Genomic DNA, 19458 nt, shown 5'->3' on the forward strand with positions numbered 1-19458 from the left:
AAATTTTATTACTAAGTACGCTAATTCTCTTAAGTAGTATAACGCTAGCATACTATATTTTAAAAATTACCTATTTACGTTAGCGCATGCTATGTTTTAGCGCGCTCTTAGTTAGATAGACTGTATGCACTGACTACAGCTTGGTTGTAGCCCGGACTTGCGTCGACTCGAGTGTCTGAGATGCCGCTGCCATGGGCGTTCTGAACACGCTCGTGCTTGACCATGGTAGCGGGTCATCCTTGGACGCTGTGAGTGTGCGCGCGCCCGTCGTCTGCCATGAAAGAGCTTGAGAGGTGGGGTGAAGTCAACCAATAGGAGCCAAGCTAACCTCCAGGGTCCATCTGGGTGGGCTACCAGTGCGGAACCCCCCCACGCCTGATTTGTTCTCTGTCTTTCGCGCTCGAGCCTGAGGGATCTTTTCGCCACATGTTGGACGGCAAGATGTATTTGCTACGATGCTCATGTGTTGGCGTTCGAGCGCTGCGCAGCATCTACCCCATTCTGAAGACTCCGATTTACAGTTTAGCGGCTGGCCCGCGCGGCCCCGCGCTGACCGCGAACGCCCCAAGCCCGGACACAGGTCCAGGCACTCGCCTGATATTTATCGTCCGTCCATTGTTTTGCTACTTCACAGCGTCCTTTATCATATGGCACAACCTGCTCGCGACGCGTCAGATTGCGAAAATTCCATCTGGTCAAAGACCCACTCACAGCTGACACGATAAGGCGATCACACGGCGCTGGAATCGACTCTCGTGCGTCTGTACTAGCCCACACAGGTTTCGCATGAAGAGTATTATCGTCCGTTGGTAAGCTGGTCTCGCTTTTTTGGGTATGGTAATGTCGTATGCCGAATCGAACTCTCGATCCACTACGCAGAAATTCTATTCTCAACGCTAATCGCAGTCCCAGGCACGAGCCCTCTCTATGAACGGCTGCAGTCTCAAGCCCCGAGTCTCCCCACAACGATCACCGGGTTCGTACACCCACAAGCGAGGATGCGGCAAAGCGGACATCCCGCATGGGCGGTCATTGTGGAACCAGTGCTGGGGGGCTCTTTGCCTAGGATAAGCCGCGATTCGATACCCCTTGATGTCATGAACGTATCTCGCTGTGGAGACATATCTTGCTGGGTGATTAGTTTATGAGCTGTTCACGCTGTCCAACGAAGGTGGTTCTTGGTGTCATATGCCACCACATGACGAGGACGAACAAAGCCCGCCCTTCACTCTTTGGGGTTGTCATCCGCGGTTTGAGGACCTTGTACAAAACATCGATGCCGGCACATGGGTCGCTCCTGGCGACTGGGCCGGTGGCTGTTCTGTTACCAACGACCTGATCGAACACTTCCCCCGGGCGAGCAGCTCGCATTTCGTGCAGGATGGCAACACTCGGTACCCCACCTTTGATTTGGTCTCGCTCGAGATCATTCATACGAACCTGAAGGATATCGCGGTACAGCTGCGCGCTTCGTGCCCGCAGGCCATCATGGATCAATTGTCCGCGACCCTGGAGCACCTTGACCGATTGATCCATGGAAACCAGGAGACAGAGACTGTCAACGACGGGGCCAGCATCGGCTCCCTCAATCTGAGTGACCTTATTCGGGAGCCGTTACCCGATCTAAAGGTTGCCGACAATGCCAGCATGCACGCCTCGGATGACGAAGTTACTCTTTACGAGGGCGAAACCCAATACCTTCAAGCAGTAAACGGTGGGGCCACCAATGAAACCTACAATCTCTACCACGTGCTCATACAGTCAGATTATGAAGACAATGCCAGGATCCTCGAGCTTGGGGTTGCGGAGATGGCTGCGTACGAGGGCGACACGGACGAGCCTTCAACGCTTTCACTTGATTACGACTTCATCTACGCCGACGACATGGACGCCCAACCAGTCCAAAACCAAGTCGATGCCAGCGCGGTGCCTACACCATCCAACACCGGCCTTCTTCAGCAATTCGAATCAATGAACGTTAACGACTATGGAGAAGAGGTCTCGTCCCCGACCAATGGCCCACTTATCCCTCATGACCATCACGGCCCATGCGTAAATCAGTCCCTCGGTACCGACAGCACCGAGTCTGAACTTGGGCCTGGATTTGGCGACGATGAAGCCGTCATGTCGCGCTCTGACCTCAACCATGACCCTCAGCGGAAGCATCTTCCCGTGTACGACATCCGCCACCATGTGTGCACATCAAGGAACGGGTGGACGTGGGACTAGTAACCTTCTACCCACCACGTTGGTGGGTTGTTTGTCCAGAAACCTGCAGTACGAGCTAGATTGGATAAGAGATTGACATGCCATGCGCGAGTTCGGGTAGTACCTAAGCTGGAAGGGGTGAGGGGTTTGAAAGGTATACAAATTGCGAATGGGAACGAATTCGACGGCAGAGACGGCGTTAGGTGCTCATTGGCGTTGGCTTTGGCGTTGGCGTTTTTGCTTTCTCGATCAGAAGACATGTAGCTTGCGACGAAACAGGAAAATGATTGTAATGGTACTCAAGTACAAATGTAGCATGTGATCTCCTGATACCTCTTGCGTTGGTGTACCAGCCAACGTCATCTCGTTGGTTTGCTCGGAAGCAAGCCGCACTTCCGCATCTATCGCCTCCCCCGTCCTCGCAAGACTGTCTTCATCACTTTGCGCAAAGCATGACTCTCATTCAAGCAAGCTTTTACAGAAGTTCCGTGCTGCTCTTTTGACTAAGCCGTGGAAGATGTCGAGCAATATGGACCAAATGAGATACGCCCTCTCATGTTCTGGATGGCTGATACCAAGAAACTCTCCTGAATCAAGATGCACTACACTGAATAGTCGACCGTGTTTCTGCGCACAAGTCGCTGCAACCTTTTGGTGGCGAATATCGACTACACAATGCAGACGGCGAGGACCATGTAAGCGCGACGAGCTCATTGAGCTAGAATCCGAAAGTCAGGCATGGAGAAGAAACTGATGATCGAAACAGCCAAGTATCATCATGATAGAACCTGATACCTATGCATGAAAGGAAAGCACATGGTAAAGTTAGGACAGAAAGCTGACAGCATGACGGGGACGGGAATGGCGTTCAGATGCCTAACTGAATTCGTGCTAGATCTAGAGGCAAGGCTCATCACTCGAACGGTCTCTGGAAGCCCCACGCAAGATTCTGGCATTGGAAATGTTCCCATTTTTAGCCAGTAAACCTCATGTTGCTAGCTCGTCACCCTGCGTTTTCCTTGTACTGCATCATGAGATGGTCGGCACAAGAGAGCGGCCGTGGATCCAAATCCAGGAGGATGCGTGAGAGTAGCATGGTAAGTTCAGTAAGCGTTGAATGCATATGCGCTCTTGTTACTGCAATCTGCACATTTGCAGTGCCCTGCAACTTGTAGTAGTCATGCCCTGATCTCAGCAATGACCGCTTCGAGCATGCATATAGTGTGGCCATGTCTGCGACATAGCAATCGTGCATGTGGAACACAAATTGATGGTGTCGGCGGATTGTTGAGTCGGTTCAGAGGTAGCGGTAGCGGCAGAAGCCGGCTCGGAAGCTCCGGGTTTGTCGGGCCATTAGCAGGGACATCTTGAGTTGCACGGTTCGGAGGTGCCTGAAACTCCGAGTAGACGTTGAGCGTCTTCAATACAGTCTTCTTCAATTCCAATATTGGACACCGGAGTCTCGGCGCCATGATCTCAGTCCTCCCAAGCAACCATCCAAAGCGAAACTCAGACGACTTGTGCCTGTTGTCTTGATCTTAGCCGATGCAAGAGTGTATTTGGGGTATAGTCAGGATCGTTGGTGTCGCGAGATTGTGAAAGTGTCGTTCTGAACGAGACTTCGCGCACGCTCTGGAGAGTAAGATCGCGAACCGATTCGCGGGAATGTCGTAGCTTTGGGCCGCTTCATGAGGTGTTCGAGAGGGTGAGCCGTTGGGGTGCAAATGCCTGGTGCGGTTGCGCGAGACTGTGGCGGAAAGTGGCTATTTCGTGGCATTCTCGTCAACCGAGCAGTTAGAGATGGTACCGTACAGCCTCGGAGCTGGGCAGGATGTCATCGCATTACTACTCGGAAGAGCTGAGAGCAAGACCGAGTCAACGGCGACGTGCTAGTTTCCAGGTCGCAATCTAATACCCGTGTGTCTTCTCCTGTTGGTTGAGCTAGTGCCTTGTCCATGACATGATGGAAGACCCGGTGCCAGCTTCCTGATTTGCGATATTCATAGACCAGTCTCGTTTCTTGGCGTCGACATGTTCCTCGGAGAAGTTGGTGTTGTCGGTGTGTGTCTGAAGCCTGATGTCGGCCTCGTGCTGGGTTCACCGAGAATGGCAGCAGTTGAGATTGTCTTCGCCGGGGGCCACATTTGGCGCGCGGTCGCAGTCCAGGTACGTTGCGCTCGATACGTGTACGACATAGCTGCATGAGATGGCGTCACTCATACGCGGTTCGCAAACCAGTGGCGGCTGTGGCTATCAGCGCAAGCACTGCATGTACCGCTCTCGTCCAGACGCGATAGAAATCTCACACGGGCACAGCCTTACAGCATTCAAACAGCCACTTGTCCGAGAAGGGTCGCGTATACCGGCACAAGCGCTCCAGCTGCCCTGCTAGCCCCGGGTGTGGTCGCACATCCTCATCTGCTCATGACGGCCGAAGGCTCAATTGCTGCCGATGGGTGAATGTGCCAGGTGTATATGCATGGTGTTTTCGAGGTTGGGGCCGTGTGGTGACAGCTGCGGCGGGCTGCATGGGCGATGCAATGCGCCTCTCGATTCAGCTACAGCATGCGAGGCGGAGGTATGCGAGGCGGCGATATGAAACAGGCGGCGGTGTAGTGAGGTATTGAAATATGAGGGTCGTCCTAATGTCGCGGGGTAGTTGGCGCTTTCTCCGCGCGGCTGGTGGTGGTGGTGGTGGTGGTGGTGCTGATGCCGCGGAGCCAGGAGCCTGCAGCTGATCTGGGCCTCGGCGCGGGGAAGGCCACTAGTCTGCATCGGAAGCGTGCTCGAGCCCTAGAGGTCGCGGATTCGCAAGCATGCGGTGTCTTCCCAGCAGTCTTTCCATGGCAAAAGCAAACAAGGCGGGAAACGTTCCAAACAATCGCCTCCTCGGACTTCCCGTCGCAAGGTCAGAGATCAATTCCACTAAGTGCAATTACGTTAGATCGCTAGGGAGAAATCCCTGGATTTCCGACCTAGAAGATAGAACAGGGTGAGATGTATCTGAGTGACATGTTAGACGAAGGGAACCTTGGAAGTGCTGGTGTTGGGGTTGCGCGGCGGATGCGGGGCAAGCCGTGATGCGAGGTGTGACGCTACTCCTAGAGCGGCATGGCCTTGATCATCCATCATTCACACGGGCTTCGAGAGCGATAGCCATGCCTTTTCTCTCGTGAGTCCATGAATCCCTTGCCAATGATGATGGCGGGGTGCAGCATCCCCTTCTTCCATGACCACGTCGGCACGCGTCCTGCCATCTTTGACTGAGCTCGCCTCCCATGGCCTTCTTGAATGCGCGCCAATCCGTATTACTCGGGCTGTCAAACCCGCACAACACAATACGTCGCACTAGTCTGGTCGCTCCAACGATGCCGCTTGGCAGCACTACTTGTACAAGTATCCGTGTACGGCCACCGACCCATCTCGAGTCCATCTTGCTGACGATCCAGCCTAGGCCTCACCACCAATCGCACACGCTCCCGAACGGCTTCACGAAAGCCATACGACTTTCGCATCAACCGCAGAGCTCCCGCACACCAAAAACACCAGCGCCCATGACTCCTCCGACAGCGCCGATCGAAGGCACAGCCAACACCCCTCACACAAACTTTGTCGCGCGTTGACCGTCTTACGGCTTGGGACGATTGGCTGGCACACTGAACATGGAGGTGAACCATAACATGTCGAAGCAACGCGTACTGATAGAGTAGCCTGCTTCAGTCCAAATCGAAAGCACAGTCCCCTAATCGGTGAGGCCAGAAGAGCAAGGCCAGCATGCATGACTACTTCGTCTCGCACCACCCTATTCGCCAGACCCGACGCCGAGTGGAAGGTCGTCTCTGCTTCTTTGAGAAGAGCACACCGGCCACATCAACTTTGACGACTCATACGAAAATCGGTGTAGTATCTTCTTCCGCTCGCTAGAGGAGTAGCGGACCGGCTGCATCAACTTGGATACCTTACAAGAGACATACTGGGCTGGTTTGGGAGTCGGCTTTTCGCTTTGGACTCGTGCACCTCCAAAGATCATGTGAATGAGATCTCGTCGTCGGTTCCAAGTGAGTCACGGGCGAACAGCTATCACTCGCAGACCTGGGGCGACAGGGTCCGTTGTTCAGACATGGAAAGAAAAGCGTGCGCATCACGCTCGATCGCACCAACAAGGACGGCTTTTAGGACCCTCCCGCGAGGGCATCTCAGTTTTGCTTCGAACTCGATGCGTCCCTCGCCCCTTGAGTGTATGCTCGATGGCATTCGCGCCTTCGAATGATCGAACGGCTGTAGCACGAATGTTCTGCGAAATGGCCCACGTGGTCGCGGTCGGGGCTACGGCACAGCCAGGTGTCGGCTAGCTCTTGTGGGCAGTTAATGAAGGCTTTCAGGACTCGTGTCGAGCTTTCTTTGGCGGGATGATCTCGCATCTTTCGCGCGTCGCATCTCTTAGTCGGCTTTCGTGACGGGTCAAGAACCGCGATATCAAATCGACATGATCGACCACCACTTCACTACGCACGAAGGGAACTGGAGTGTCGAGGTGGAACGTTGGGGCGGAGAGCACGGCCCGTTACGAGCTGAGGTGCTGTTGTCATGTATGTGCAAATGATCGCATCGTCTCTTGGAACGCGCCCTGCGCGATAATGGCGACTTTTCGGGCTTCTGGATCACCAATAATGACGAGCAACGAGCAATGTCCCTTTACTCACTTATGTATTGCAGTCATGTCGTAGATGCTGTGACATATGCTGTCAAAGCCGATGCAACAAATTGTCGTAGCGTTGGTAGATACGCTGTCTGTTTCCGTCTTCACCAGGGCATCCCGCAATTGAAATTAACCTTCGTTGCTCCGACCCGCGCACTCACCGACTGACGTTGTCTGCCGACCCTTTCTAGTACGCTCACTAACTACGCTAAGCCTTCCTGGTTGCCAGTTATCCTCTGTCACCTCACGCGCTGGTCTCTTCTCACCATTATGCGCCCTCATTTCGCTGTGCCACCACTCGCGACCTGAACCATTGTGAAAGCCCTACCGCATCATGAAGCAAGAAAATGCGACCAGCAATCTCGGACACCAAGGGTACATGCGCAACAGGCTAAAACATCTGATGAAGGGATTCAAGTCGACCGCCCGGAGGCAGATCAGCTTATCCAATCGGGTTCCGGCCTTCCTTGCAACGAACGAGACTACAGTCAAGGAACCCGAGCGTGACACTGGGGATATTATGGATATGAGTCCAGACCGGCTCTTGATGGAGGCAATCAACAAGGTGACTCGTGGCTACGATCATGGTGAAGTCTACAAGAACATGACATACGGCTTGGCCGGCGAAAAGCGCTACCAGTTTGCTCGCGCTACTTCAGGCCTCTACAAGATCGAGAGCGACCACCAAAAGGACTACAAGTGCGGTGGTCAGCTCCCGGTCTGCGGCACCCCCCAGCGTGACCGCTACGAGGAGCGCGATCCTTCGGCCCACCAACAGGACACGCTTCAGCGCGAACAGCCTATCAATTTCGATGAAGAGACGAAGAACCTCGACCGCTTGTGCGAATGGCTGGATAGTGTTCCGCTGGATCATGCCGCCTTGAGCACGGACACGGAAGAAGATGGAGAGAATGAGAAGCCCAGCGATTTAATCAAGAGGCATCTGAACGATGACATCAATCGAGTGACGAGAGACTACAGACCTGGTGAGACTATTGCCCAGATCAAGGATGTCATGGATGGAGGCCACCGATACCATCGCGCTCGCCAAAGCGAAGAGAACAATCGTGCCACGGGCAATGATCAGGCTGCGGTCAACTATTCAGTAAACAGCAACCACCAAGGTCCAAGCGACAGTCATTGCGCATTCCAATATGGCCACGAGACCTGGGTCAACAGCAGCAGCGATCAGCGTGCAGCCTACGAGCATCAACATCATGAGTTGTACTTCCATGCTCGGTAAGCGATGCGCACGCGAACACATCATGTCTACGGGTTCGACCACGATAAGAATAAGGAGGGTTGTGGGGAGGCCGTCTCGAAGGAATGTAGGTAAGGCTTGCAGAAACGCTTCGATAATACAAAACTGACTCCAAACTAGCCTGTTCATTCCCTCCGTCTCGTCTACATCTGTTCTTCCAACCTTTCGTCTCCCGGCTAGACCCCAACATTACGGGACGACGGAACTTTGGCTTCATTGAGAACACGGCAGCGCATATCGGAGGAGACGAAATGCGGGACAAATTAGGAACGCTTTCTGGCATCTGTTAAAGTAGCTCAAGTAGCACGAAGTTTGATGCAGACTTGGAGAAGCGATAAAGTCGCGCTCACCTTGGTGGTTGCTGGAAACGTTGTCAACAGAGACGGAGGTGTCGCAACTGTAAGGGACCCGAAACTTAACAAGGCAGCGCATGCACATCTTGGAGGCGAAGAAGTCCATAATCTCACAGTGAATAGTCATTGGATTGGCTATACTCGCCATTCCAGAGGGTCTGTCTAGGCATGCAGGTATGACATGGGGTTTAGAAGTTAAGAGTTCACTGTCCGTAATGTCGCTCTTGTAAAGCGCATCTTGGGCTTCTTTTCCTAATTGCAATACTAGGCGTGTCGCTAGCAGCATGTCTAGGTGGCTCCCATGGCGTGCTCGTGTAGCCTCGACAGATGTACTCGGTGCAATTAACCCGGTCAAGTGGATCGCAAAGGCTCCAAGACGCACGCATCGATGCAACTTTCCAGTCTGACAACCCGCTCATCTCATGACGATGGCCTCATACCGATCCGCTCAAGATCTGTAGGACCAGTACGGCATCGTGGTCTTTGTTGTATGCTTGGGGCACGGCCGCATCTGAAGTTCCTCTCGCTCTTCCGGGTCGGGGTCGAGTCGTGTGTGAGCACTCAGTCGTATGACAGCCGGTCGCTTAGCGTTGTGGAAGTCAACAGGGCTCGATGGTAAACGTGACGTCGAGTCGAAATCGAGTAGCGGCCGTCAGTCCATGTTCGAGAGCTAGTGGAGCGGCGTCTGCCCCCAAGTTGAGAGTACCTGGGTACTTGGAGGCTTGTGGTGAGTCGGATGGTGGAAGCAGTGGTGACCCAGTCACCGGATGTCGCGACGAGCCATAGCTCATATCCGGCCGGAAATGTTGTTGCGCGTGTAAGTTTGGTCGAGGTGGGGAGTCGCGGAGTGTTGGGCGGTTGCGCCCGATCGAGTGAGCCGTCCACGCTAACGGCATAGCGTTCTCAGGGTTGCGCCCGCAAGCCGAGGTGAGGGGGTGAGACCGCGCAGGCCTGAGAACACACATCGCTAATCCTGACTCCGATGCACCCGTGGACGTCGGCCTCGCTGGAATGCGCAGCACCAGCAGAGACGAAGGCACTGCAGCCATATCTCTACGAGGCTTTATGCGACGCAAATAGCAATGACCATCTCCACTGCGGCGCCCAGCTGTACTATTCACGGGTGAAAAGCTTCCTGAACGCCAGCGTACCCGAGCGGGGTGCAGCCTCGCAACCAAGAGAATAGCCCCACGGGAGACGACCCGTGGAGGTGCAAGAATGTGAATGGGCTTGGTGAATGGGTTCCAGCGAAGGAGACGTTGAGCGCTACTATTGGGGCCTTTCACGCAACGGTGGTGTCTGCGGCAGCTGCTTTGAAAGACGGGCTGCCATAAGTACGTTGCCACTTTCACGAAACGAGGCGTGGGGAGAAATTATGTGAATGTCTCCTGCAATCGCATGTGCCAATCGAACTAGTTACACGTAGTGACTGCAGCGCTATCGTTCGCAAGGGACAGTCAGGGCTCCGCCAATACCAAATCTGCTTGCTTCAAGTGTCGGTACCAGCGGCGCATTCTGGCTCGTGTAGCTGCTCAGTGAACGACATGTGTATAGGTAAAGCTTCCAGTCGCGTTGTAATGCAAAGCTAGGGTCTCTTTCCGAAAGCTCGGGAGTGCTATGTGCCCAGATGTGTAGCGAAATTGTCATTGGCATAAGTTATCGGACTACCTGTGCCGCATCCACAGCACCCACGCCCATAAAACTAGAGACAGATAAAGGAAGAAGACCGTGATGGCTGCACAAACGAAGGTCGAGTACGACTGCATCCTTGTCTGCAAAGTCTGCCTCCAATGGGGACGGAGACAGCGGTGGCAATCGTCTATGGTTGCAGAAGCTTTCTGCAGCTGTAGTCGCCCTGCGCGAGCAAACATAGCAGAGTAGAAGGTGGCTTCGAACGCCCGACATCGATCCTGAATACGAGAAAAGATGGACTTTGACGCGCCACATGAAGAGCTTAGAGCGTGTGTAGTTCTGGTAGCGGTGGACGCCTCATTCCGCCCAAGGCAAGGCAGACACCACCTCTAGGGCTGCAGGCGCGGTTAAAACTTCCGGTGTGGTTGAAGGTGGTGTTGGTAGAGCGGGGCTGTCCGACAGGCGCAAGGTGATGAACGTTGTGCAACGAGACAAGAAATAATTTGACAGTTTGACATCTGCGTCGACAGTGAAGATGAACACCGCCTGCTTTATCGCAGTCAATCGTGTAAAAGAATGATGGTTCATGTCTTCCGTGTGCTTTTGATGTTAGCTACGTCTACCCTCTCTCTAGTGTGTGCTTACATGAGAGGTCAAGATACCATTCAAAAATGCCTGGTAGGGCGCTACTGTGTGAACGTCGTTCCCGATCACTATGGTGAGGTGATCTGGCGTGCACTGGAGATTTGTGAGGCGAGCAAAAAGATCCCGTCCGTGAGTCTCGGATCCAGTGACCGAGAGGCAGGTGGTCAATCTTCCGTTCGACGCGGCCATAGTAGCGAGCCGGTTTGCGAGAATCTTTGCGTACGTCCCAACATCAGTTCCTGTCTCCGCTCGTACTACTACCACCATTCCGTCATGAGGCTCCATAGCGGCCAAAGTACTGTTCTGGATGTTATGTGTGGTACCAGCCCAGAAAGGATCTGGTAGCACCTTTTCCTCGTAGAACGGTCGGGGCGGTGGGAGTGCGGACGACCTTGGCATCGCAATTGATGTGATGGAGTATGCTCGGCAAGCTGTTTCGAACCGACTGGATACGATGAAAGACCTGCCCGCTTCAGTTTAGCTCCGTAAGACGTCTTTGAAGTGGACAGAAACGCAGAGAAAACTCACTCGCTAGTATGTCGAGATCTAACCGTCCAGATGAGAAATGAAACTTGGACGAAATGGTCACAGAATAGCTGATCCAGAGTAGCCTTGGTCGGTATCAGGCAATAAGAGGTGCCGCACTCAAAGATCATGCGTCAAAGAACGGAGTGGCAACTCGCGATATGAGGTTATCGAGTGTTCTTTTGGTCGTGATAGAACGTTACGTGTCTTCATTCCTACCTCTTATAAGAGTAAAGGATGCGGTCACGTAGCGACAAGTCTGGGCGGGGTGCTAATAGGTCCAGTCCGAGAGACAAACAATGCCAAATGAAGCCAAACAAATCTACTGCCACACAGTCACGGCACCTACTTCCAATTCCTTTGACTTCATCAATTACTATGGCAGATCAAAAGACTCCACCCCGCTTTGAGAATCTCCTGGCAAAATAGCTTCACCAGCGGTAACAACTGGTGGCAGCAGGGCCTTGCGCGAACAATGGAATTGATAGAAAGATGGGCTCACGCCGCGTTCGCAAATTCTGTGGGAGGTAAGGCGGAATTCTTGTAACACGTGTCGCTGGAAGACATGTGCCCGTGCAAACACCGTCTTTCACCGTACCATTGGGCCTTTCCTCAGGACTGTCTATTGTCGAAAGATGGTGTCATGTATGACACTACCGATCGTATGTTTGCGGATTCGTCATCCAGTACACGTGCGTTTGCTCTCTTTCGGGAAAGCAGCAAAATACATCCCGGGCGCTCTTCATTACAGAGAAGACGCGTACATCTCTGACCATACATCCTATAGCGCAATGTTCAAGATTAGTGACTTAAACTGACAGATGCATTCTCGTATTGGAAGAAGCATTCTCGCTATAAGAACTGGTATTCCGCGAAAAATCCCGAAAAATCCCGAAGAGTACCGGAAGGTCGCTGCCAGATTTGGGAATACCAAACTCGCACTATTACGTCTGGGGCTACCTTTCACGACATAATTGCGTCCATATGCTTGCTTACTCGAGGAGCCGAACCCCAACTGTGAACGCGTAGCTTGATCTCGGATGTCTGGGCAGTCGCAGCCATAGCGCATTGATGAACCTTTACGCCATGTGTGTTAGCAGATTGCATGGGCGATGAGGCCTGCAGCCTAGACAGGCGCGAATGAAGCTTCTTTCGATGAATGCGTGGCAGCCCAAGCGGAAATGCTGCAGACTTCGCTCGAGATAGCAGTATTGAGCCCGACGCCAACCGGCGGGGACGCTCATGCATCTAAGTAGCAGGACGACGCTGGAGGTTCAGCTTGCAGTCGGTACAGGGATTCTACAGCACTGGAGTGCAGGAAAAGCTACGTGGTGGATATGCGATCAGTGAGGCGTTGGGCAAGCACAGGGTGGTGGACGTTGCCATGGCGTGGGCGACGGTGGGATGGGTGTTGGTGTTGGCGTGATGTGGGGTATCGTGGGGCGGCGGGACCGGCCAATCGGCGGCATCCGAGTCGCGCCTGCCATGTCGAGTACGAAGACGCGTTGGCCTGCCCTCCATGTCCACAACGCCCGACCATGTATCGCCCACGGTTCATTGCCGGTCGAGACGTATCAAATGACTAGGTCGCCGTTGACAATGTAACACCAAAAGGTCGCTGAGCTCTCACAGACATCTCAGTGATGTCACATCACCTAACCATCATGCGATAGCCGGTACAGGTACGCGCACAGCGGTGGCGGTACTGCGAAGAACGCAAAGCTGACTGACGGCGCAGTACATAGCTATGGATTGCATGCCAGTACCTCGCTTTTTCTCTAGCTACGACGCTCCAGAGTACGATGCGGAGGCCGGCAAAGAGAATGCCTCGCCCAGACGACCGTCACGAAAGAAGTACGCGAGATGCCGCGCACCCCCACCGAGCAGCGCAACAAGAATGCGGGACTGTGCCAAGCGTGCGACAGGCAGAACGCAGCGAGGCTTGTGTCGTACCCGTTCCACGAGCCCCCATCATTGCCGGCGTCGCTTCCGCCACGCGACCCCCGCTGGCGTCCCCGGTTCTCCGCTGTTCACGTAGCGACCTCGATGCTTGTTTCCCTCAAGACGCACCCATCTACCCCAACATCCTCACATTCACTAACAACAGGACGGACGAAGAAAGCAGCACAGAGTAAAGATTGGAAAAACTCATGTCATTTGTTACATACATTGCCTGGAACTCCATCACCACCCGCGCCTCACTAGCACCCGACCGTCTGTCCCAGTGAGCGCATTTCTCTTGTAATCCCCGCCCATTCCAAGTCATCAAGGTCGCTCTCATCTGCAAAGATGCCATGGTAGCCCTCGTCTCCAGAGACCTCTGATCCGTCGTGGTTACCCTCGTCTTCAGAGTGCTCTGATTCCCATCTCTCTTTCTCCTCCAAGACGGAAAGGGTGCTCGGGCCTTGAAAGGTCGACGTACGAGATTAGCATGGGTCTTATACGCACTTCGTAGAGTCAAGACTTACCATCGGTCGTTCTCTTGGACAGGCCGCCAATCTGCAGGAGGGCGTCCCTGTGTGTGGCCAGCTTTGCCAACAACTGGGCGCAGCGACGCTCCGCGTCTTGCTGTGCGTTTTGCGCCGCGATCCTCTCACGCTTCTCGTCCACCACAGCAGCATCGCTTCTGCTAGCCCTGTCGCTCCATCGCTCGCACTCCTTCTTCCAGTGATCGATCTCGGCATTGGCTTCCTTGGCGGCAATCTTCCAGTACTTCGTTGCGGCGTTGGTGTAGTCCAGCGCGCGGTTCATGACATCAATGACGCCTGGTTCAACCGCAGATATGTTCGAACGCGTTGCTTTTTGGACACTGTCGGAGGTCCTCATGCGCTTGGGGGGAGGGGTCTGCGGCGACGCAGATCGTGGAGCGGGTCGCTTCGTTGAAGGCATGCTAACGAAGGAAGGCGTTCTGAATATTTTGCAATCTGATGGGACCCGAGAGAGTACAGTACAGATGGTTGAGGAGTGGACTGAAAGACCGGGGACGAGCACAACTGTAACAAACGCCTTGAGGTAGGGGAGGCTCTATCTCTTGCGTCTCGTCAGGGCGCCCTTCTTGTAGCATGTATCGGACACCCACTACAATTGCCCATCGATTTGAAACCTACTGGGGCGCAATATCTCAGAGTTGACGAGCACGTCCTGTGCTGCGACCACATTCTCCACCATCACCCCAATATCCGCGCGACCCGTCGCATGTCTCTGGTCTGATACCGACGCCTCAGCCCCAAATTACTCTGCACATTCAGTCGAACTGGCTATACATCACGTTTGGAGAGGTAACACCATGGGTTGCCGTCGCTGTCGTCATGTCTCGGTTCGCTATTGGCCACGCCCTCAGTCCCAGAAACATGTCTGAGATGGCGCTGAATGGCTCGATTGGAAGAAGACGAAGGATCAAGATCCACGAAAAAGCTTGCATGGTACCCACTTGTTGACATGATGCTTCTCATGTAGCAGTGACCTGGTGGCGTTGATGGGCGTGCCTATGCCGATTATCAGCGGACCTTGTGCTACTGTCCATGCCACATCCCGTGGTGGAGACAACTTTCTCAGTGGGTCGATTTTACGGTTGGGACGAGCGTCGGTGGGTGCGAGATGCGGGAGAGTCCCGTCGCTTCCTCACTTTGGTCACGGCTCAGACGCGCTTTCCGTCTGCGTCAAACGTCGCCTCTCCAATACACTTCGCCCTCTACCTTCACTCCCCAATAATGCACTCGGGCAGAATGATCATGGGTCTTTTCTCTGTACTGCCAACACACTAATGAACACGGCGTAATCCGCAAGCTTACTCCACACGTCTCAGTCCGCTCCCGTCTTTGGCTTCGAAACACCTAGACACAAGACGCAGCTCACGAAGTAGTTGCCAGGCTGCATGCTTGTCACATTGGCACTTTAGCTGCAGTCCCGGCAGACCAAAAGAAGCTTTACCAGAACGCTAGCTCGCCATACCATTCCGACATTTTCACCACGTTCCCATTACGCGAGCGGCATTGTCGCTTTACCATGTTCACTCGCAAGTACTGCGCACGGATGTGGCCATTTGGCTCACTTTGCACGACCCATCACTTGTAACATATGCCATTCGGACCCATCACGCAATTTCCAGCCGCCTGGTCTCTGAGTCCCAGTCCCCACTGTTGCTTCTGCTCACCGCGTCACTAACAAGCTCCACCGCTGTTTCTGCGAGCGCGCGACGTATCACTTCACGGCCCGCCGTGTGTAAATGGGCTCAGAATGCTGTGTAACGTTTCCTTTCAAGCCGCACAGACTCTTGCATGGGTTCGGTCGACCCTAGATCTCGCCGACTGGCTGTCTTCCCGGGTACCCGAGAGCCGGCCCAAGGTTTGGGCGAGTAACACTCGCCATGATCTCTGCTTTCCAGCCACTCCAACCCGTGCCCCGGCTGCCGCACCCCCACCTCCGTGCCTGAATAGCAGACACCCAGCCACCACCCCAGGAACCGACGCCTTGCATATCGAACAAACGACAACTTCAAGCCCAGCGCCCTTGTCAACATAGTAGTGACACCTACATCCTGATGCAGGTGGAGGTGGCGCAAGTCGGATCCGGAAGAGACGGCAACGCTGCTTCCATCACAGTCACTCCCCACAATGTATGAGCGCCAGCGCCCACGGCGCCCACGTCTATCACCGTCAACGTTCACGTGGCTATGCATGGTAGCTGCATGTCACCCGCAGATGGCAAACCCGAGGCGAATCTTCGGCACGACATGGCTGAACGCGTTGTTAGTCAAAGACAAAGTCACTGCGCAACTGATTATGGTAGCGGGAACCCGTCACACAGACCAACCAGTCCATTGGAAAGGGCAACGAGGCTATACCCAGTAAGATTGCGGCGGAGAAACGCAATGGATTTGACAACTCCTGGACGTGGAGGAATCACACGCAAGCATCGTCATAGTAGACCGTTATCCTTTGCTTACCTGGCCGTGCGGAACGTCAGTATTGACGTCCAATATCTTTTCCGTCGGCACATCCGCAGTTACAAACGCCGGTGCCGGACGCTGTCCGCGTGGTATCGGGCGCTCGCGCAATGGTCATCTCGAAGAGACGGCACTCCTTGTCTAGATATGTTTGGAGAGTCAATTGTATTGTTCCAATATCATGGCCTCTGCAACGGCGTGGGCTTATGATGTCTCGCAAGCCCCTGGCATCTTCACGACGAGCTTATCTTCGGACTCAGGTAATGAACAAATATCACTCCATACGCAGATACCTCCTTTACCATTATCGAAACTGCCCGTCTATCTTTTTCATCATCCAATCAGCCACTGTTTTCATGCCCTTCAGCGACCATGTACCAAGCCAACGAACTCAAGCGCTCGTCTTACGACTCCCCTTCCACCCCTCAACACACTTTGCCCCGCGAGAATTTTGTGGGCCCTGATCGGCAACGGGCGCACGACCACGTTGAGAGGGTCGTTCCTCGCGCCGGCAATGGTACGTCTTCCACGACCCTTGGCACTTTCGTCTCATCTAATAGCACTTCAGGCTCGGCATCGACGACTCCACCCACACAAATTCTCGATCGCAGGCCGATAGAACTTCCAGACCACGTTGTCATCGCATGTCCCCGGCGCATCCACTCTTCCGCGCGCGCATTTCGCAACGATCCAAGCGACAAACAGGAGAAGATCAATCGATACCTCGATGAGCTGGACGCGGCGGTAACCGGAATCGACCATGAGCTAAGGGGCTTTTACAAGGTGCGGCCTGGCGGGCAGGTAGCTCCATGGCGTCTGTCGCATAATGGCGGATCGAGCTTGAGGTGGGGTTTCCGGACCGAGGAGACGCAGCCCCTCGAAAACCTCACGGCCGTTTCTGGTGGGCTTCAGTTGCTCCTCCGCAACGGAACCGAATACTGGGAGCCTGGCTTTGGGGGCATCATCGAGGCTGGCCACACCGTCCGCCCAATGGGCCCCTTCGGATCGTCGGAACCCGTTGATACTAGCCACCGAGACACCAGTCCGAGGCTCATTCCACCGGTCGCTAATCGCCCGTGGGGGGACAACATCACCGAACGCCCCAGCTCGGAACCAAAGCGTTCAGCTAGCGCTTCCTGTGGACCGCCATATGGTGAGCTGCCCAAGCATTGGGTGGAGAAGCTCAGCCAATCAGCTGGGTCGCATTTCCGCGCTGATGGAGACGACATGTACCGTTGGGACTCTTTTGGCGAGAGGTCATACGCGCACGAGGGATTGGCCCACCCTCAGGAGGATGACTTCGAGCTTGCCCAGTTGAGTATCAACCCATGCAAGCTTAGCCAGAAACGCCACGAAGAAGGTGAGCTTGAACAAATGTACCGCCGGGAACATCTTCTGACTGGCATAGCTGCGGCCACCGTTGCCCTTCCACCAAGTCCCTCTGACCGCTCGGACGACGTTGGGTATGAGGCAGATGATGAGCCCCTAGCTGGTTTACCTTTTGACGAGGTGTCTTTCTCAGACCCGGTTGTACCTGGGTTAGATATGGATTGGGTCTTCCCGATAGTACCCTCCACACGGATCGATGAAGATCCAGTGAAGCACGATCAAGGCCAATCCGTCGCCCATGTCTACGGCGATGCTTCGGTAAGCCCCTTCACCTCTGCACCCAGTCTGAGGTACGTGGAGAGGGCCACTGTTGAGGCGTCGACTTTCTCGGACTTGTACCCTTGCAAGAAGGTCGTTGCTTCATCCAACACCATCGCCTCGGACTTCCCCGAAGAGATCCAGGCGACACATGATGTAGTCGGTCCTCAGCCTACTCGGCCTCGGCTTCCGACACGCCAAGAGGCCAGCAACGACTTCGTCATGGACATGTTCGAAGGCGCAGAGCAGACGCGCGAGGGAGCCAACTGTCGGCCGAAGGATGTCTTCTCTGTCATCACCTTTCTCAAGTCCATCGGCAACTGTTTTGTTAAGTCTGTTGTCGTGCGTCTTAATCACCGCCCTCGGGACCGTTCTTTTCGATCAAGAAGAGATGATAGTGCCAACATGAGCGGTTGCTGAGGATTATGGCTTTTTGTAGACTTGGTGAGTGTATTCAGCACGTCATGGGTTCGGTGTTTCGGTGGTCTCTGGCATATTCACGGGGATGGTGTTCATGGTGAATCAAAGTCACTTCTTATTCAGGGCATATACATTGTTATCATGTAATGTATAAGTTGGCGCGCGATGTCATTCATTTCCTAGCTTGGGTCATCACCTCAAGCCTTTACAATTCTTGCTTTCAGCGCACCGTCAATGTAAAGTATATCGCCCTCGCTATTGAGCTTGAACTTCGCGTGGCATTGTACGGTTTCCCGCTTCAATATGTCCTACTCATAGATGCACCGACTAATTTACCTCACGAGTTCCCGCTTCCCGCTTCCTGCACACAGTATCGACCATGTATGATCGAGCAATCAGTACACCGTGGTGCTGCCTATCTAGGCAGGCGCGAGGGGAGGGTCCTAATGCAATAGTTTCAGTCAACTCCACCTCAGACCTACTCCTGCATTGTTGAGTTTTATTCGTTAGCTACAATGTCACGTTGCGAGACCAACTTCACTACGGGCGTGCGCCCTCCGTAGTGCGCAGGTTGGACTCGTTGGCCTGCCGTCACTCCTGACTCAGCACGGTGCGTTCCATTACTGCTAAGAACACTCATTTTGCCATCTCTCCCCATGTTCAGATGATGCATCATCATCGACTTGCTCGCGCGATCAAATCAGGGAGTGTGCGTCGTCTTCTCGGTTGATACAGTGTTTGCAGTCGTGTGGGTCACTGAACTGACGGCGCCATGGTCGTCGGCGCACAGAAACAGTAAGCCGCTTTGGAGGCTGGTCGTGCCACGACGGGCGCGTGGTTGTGGTTGTGCTGGGCTTGTTGGTGGGCGCCGTCGCAGGTCGAGTTGTCGCTCTTCGCTTCGTGATGAGACGCGCGCGCATGCCGGGTCCGTATCGGGATGTCGCTGGCAGGTTCACTTGACGGTACGCGTTGTGGGCCGAGAAATGGTCGAAGCCAGGCACCGTCACGGCCAGCGTCGAAGATGAGGTGGTGCTGAAGGTGACGTCAATGGGGGCATACTAGGCCGTCGACAGGAGGACAGTCGCGTGTACGGTGATCGCAGCGAGGCGGTCGTGACTGGGAC

The 19458-nt window shown here is 54.3% G+C and overlaps 4 protein-coding genes across 4 annotated transcripts; 3 read left to right on the forward strand and 1 right to left on the reverse strand.

The window, feature by feature from the left end:
• Positions 1 to 1188: 1188 nt before the first annotated feature.
• J4E87_011038 (uncharacterized protein) lies at positions 1189 to 2229 on the forward strand (the record flags this gene model as incomplete). Its single annotated transcript, XM_049382605.1, has 1 exon — positions 1189 to 2229. One exon carries the CDS (start codon positions 1189 to 1191, stop codon positions 2227 to 2229), a length of 1041 nt encoding a protein of 346 aa, XP_049227652.1.
• A 5012-nt stretch (positions 2230 to 7241) lies between these two features.
• J4E87_011039 (uncharacterized protein) lies at positions 7242 to 8150 on the forward strand (the record flags this gene model as incomplete). The annotated part of the gene is made up of 1 exon (XM_049382606.1): positions 7242 to 8150. One exon carries the CDS (start codon positions 7242 to 7244, stop codon positions 8148 to 8150), a length of 909 nt encoding a protein of 302 aa, XP_049227653.1.
• A 5374-nt stretch (positions 8151 to 13524) lies between these two features.
• Positions 13525 to 14149, reverse strand: J4E87_011040 (uncharacterized protein; the record flags this gene model as incomplete). Its single annotated transcript, XM_049382607.1, has 2 exons — positions 13525 to 13727; positions 13792 to 14149. The coding sequence occupies 2 exons, from the start codon at positions 14147 to 14149 to the stop codon at positions 13525 to 13527; spliced, it is 561 nt and encodes a 186-aa protein (XP_049227654.1).
• Positions 14150 to 16640: 2491 nt separating this feature from the next.
• J4E87_011041 (uncharacterized protein) lies at positions 16641 to 18335 on the forward strand (the record flags this gene model as incomplete). The annotated part of the gene is made up of 1 exon (XM_049382608.1): positions 16641 to 18335. One exon carries the CDS (start codon positions 16641 to 16643, stop codon positions 18333 to 18335), a length of 1695 nt encoding a protein of 564 aa, XP_049227655.1.
• Between the last annotated feature and the right edge of the window lie 1123 nt (positions 18336 to 19458).

This window comes from Alternaria ethzedia (assembly GCF_023757985.1).
Source record: "Alternaria ethzedia strain BMP 0044 chromosome Unknown scaffold_66, whole genome shotgun sequence".
NCBI lineage: Eukaryota > Fungi > Ascomycota > Dothideomycetes > Pleosporales > Pleosporaceae > Alternaria > Alternaria ethzedia.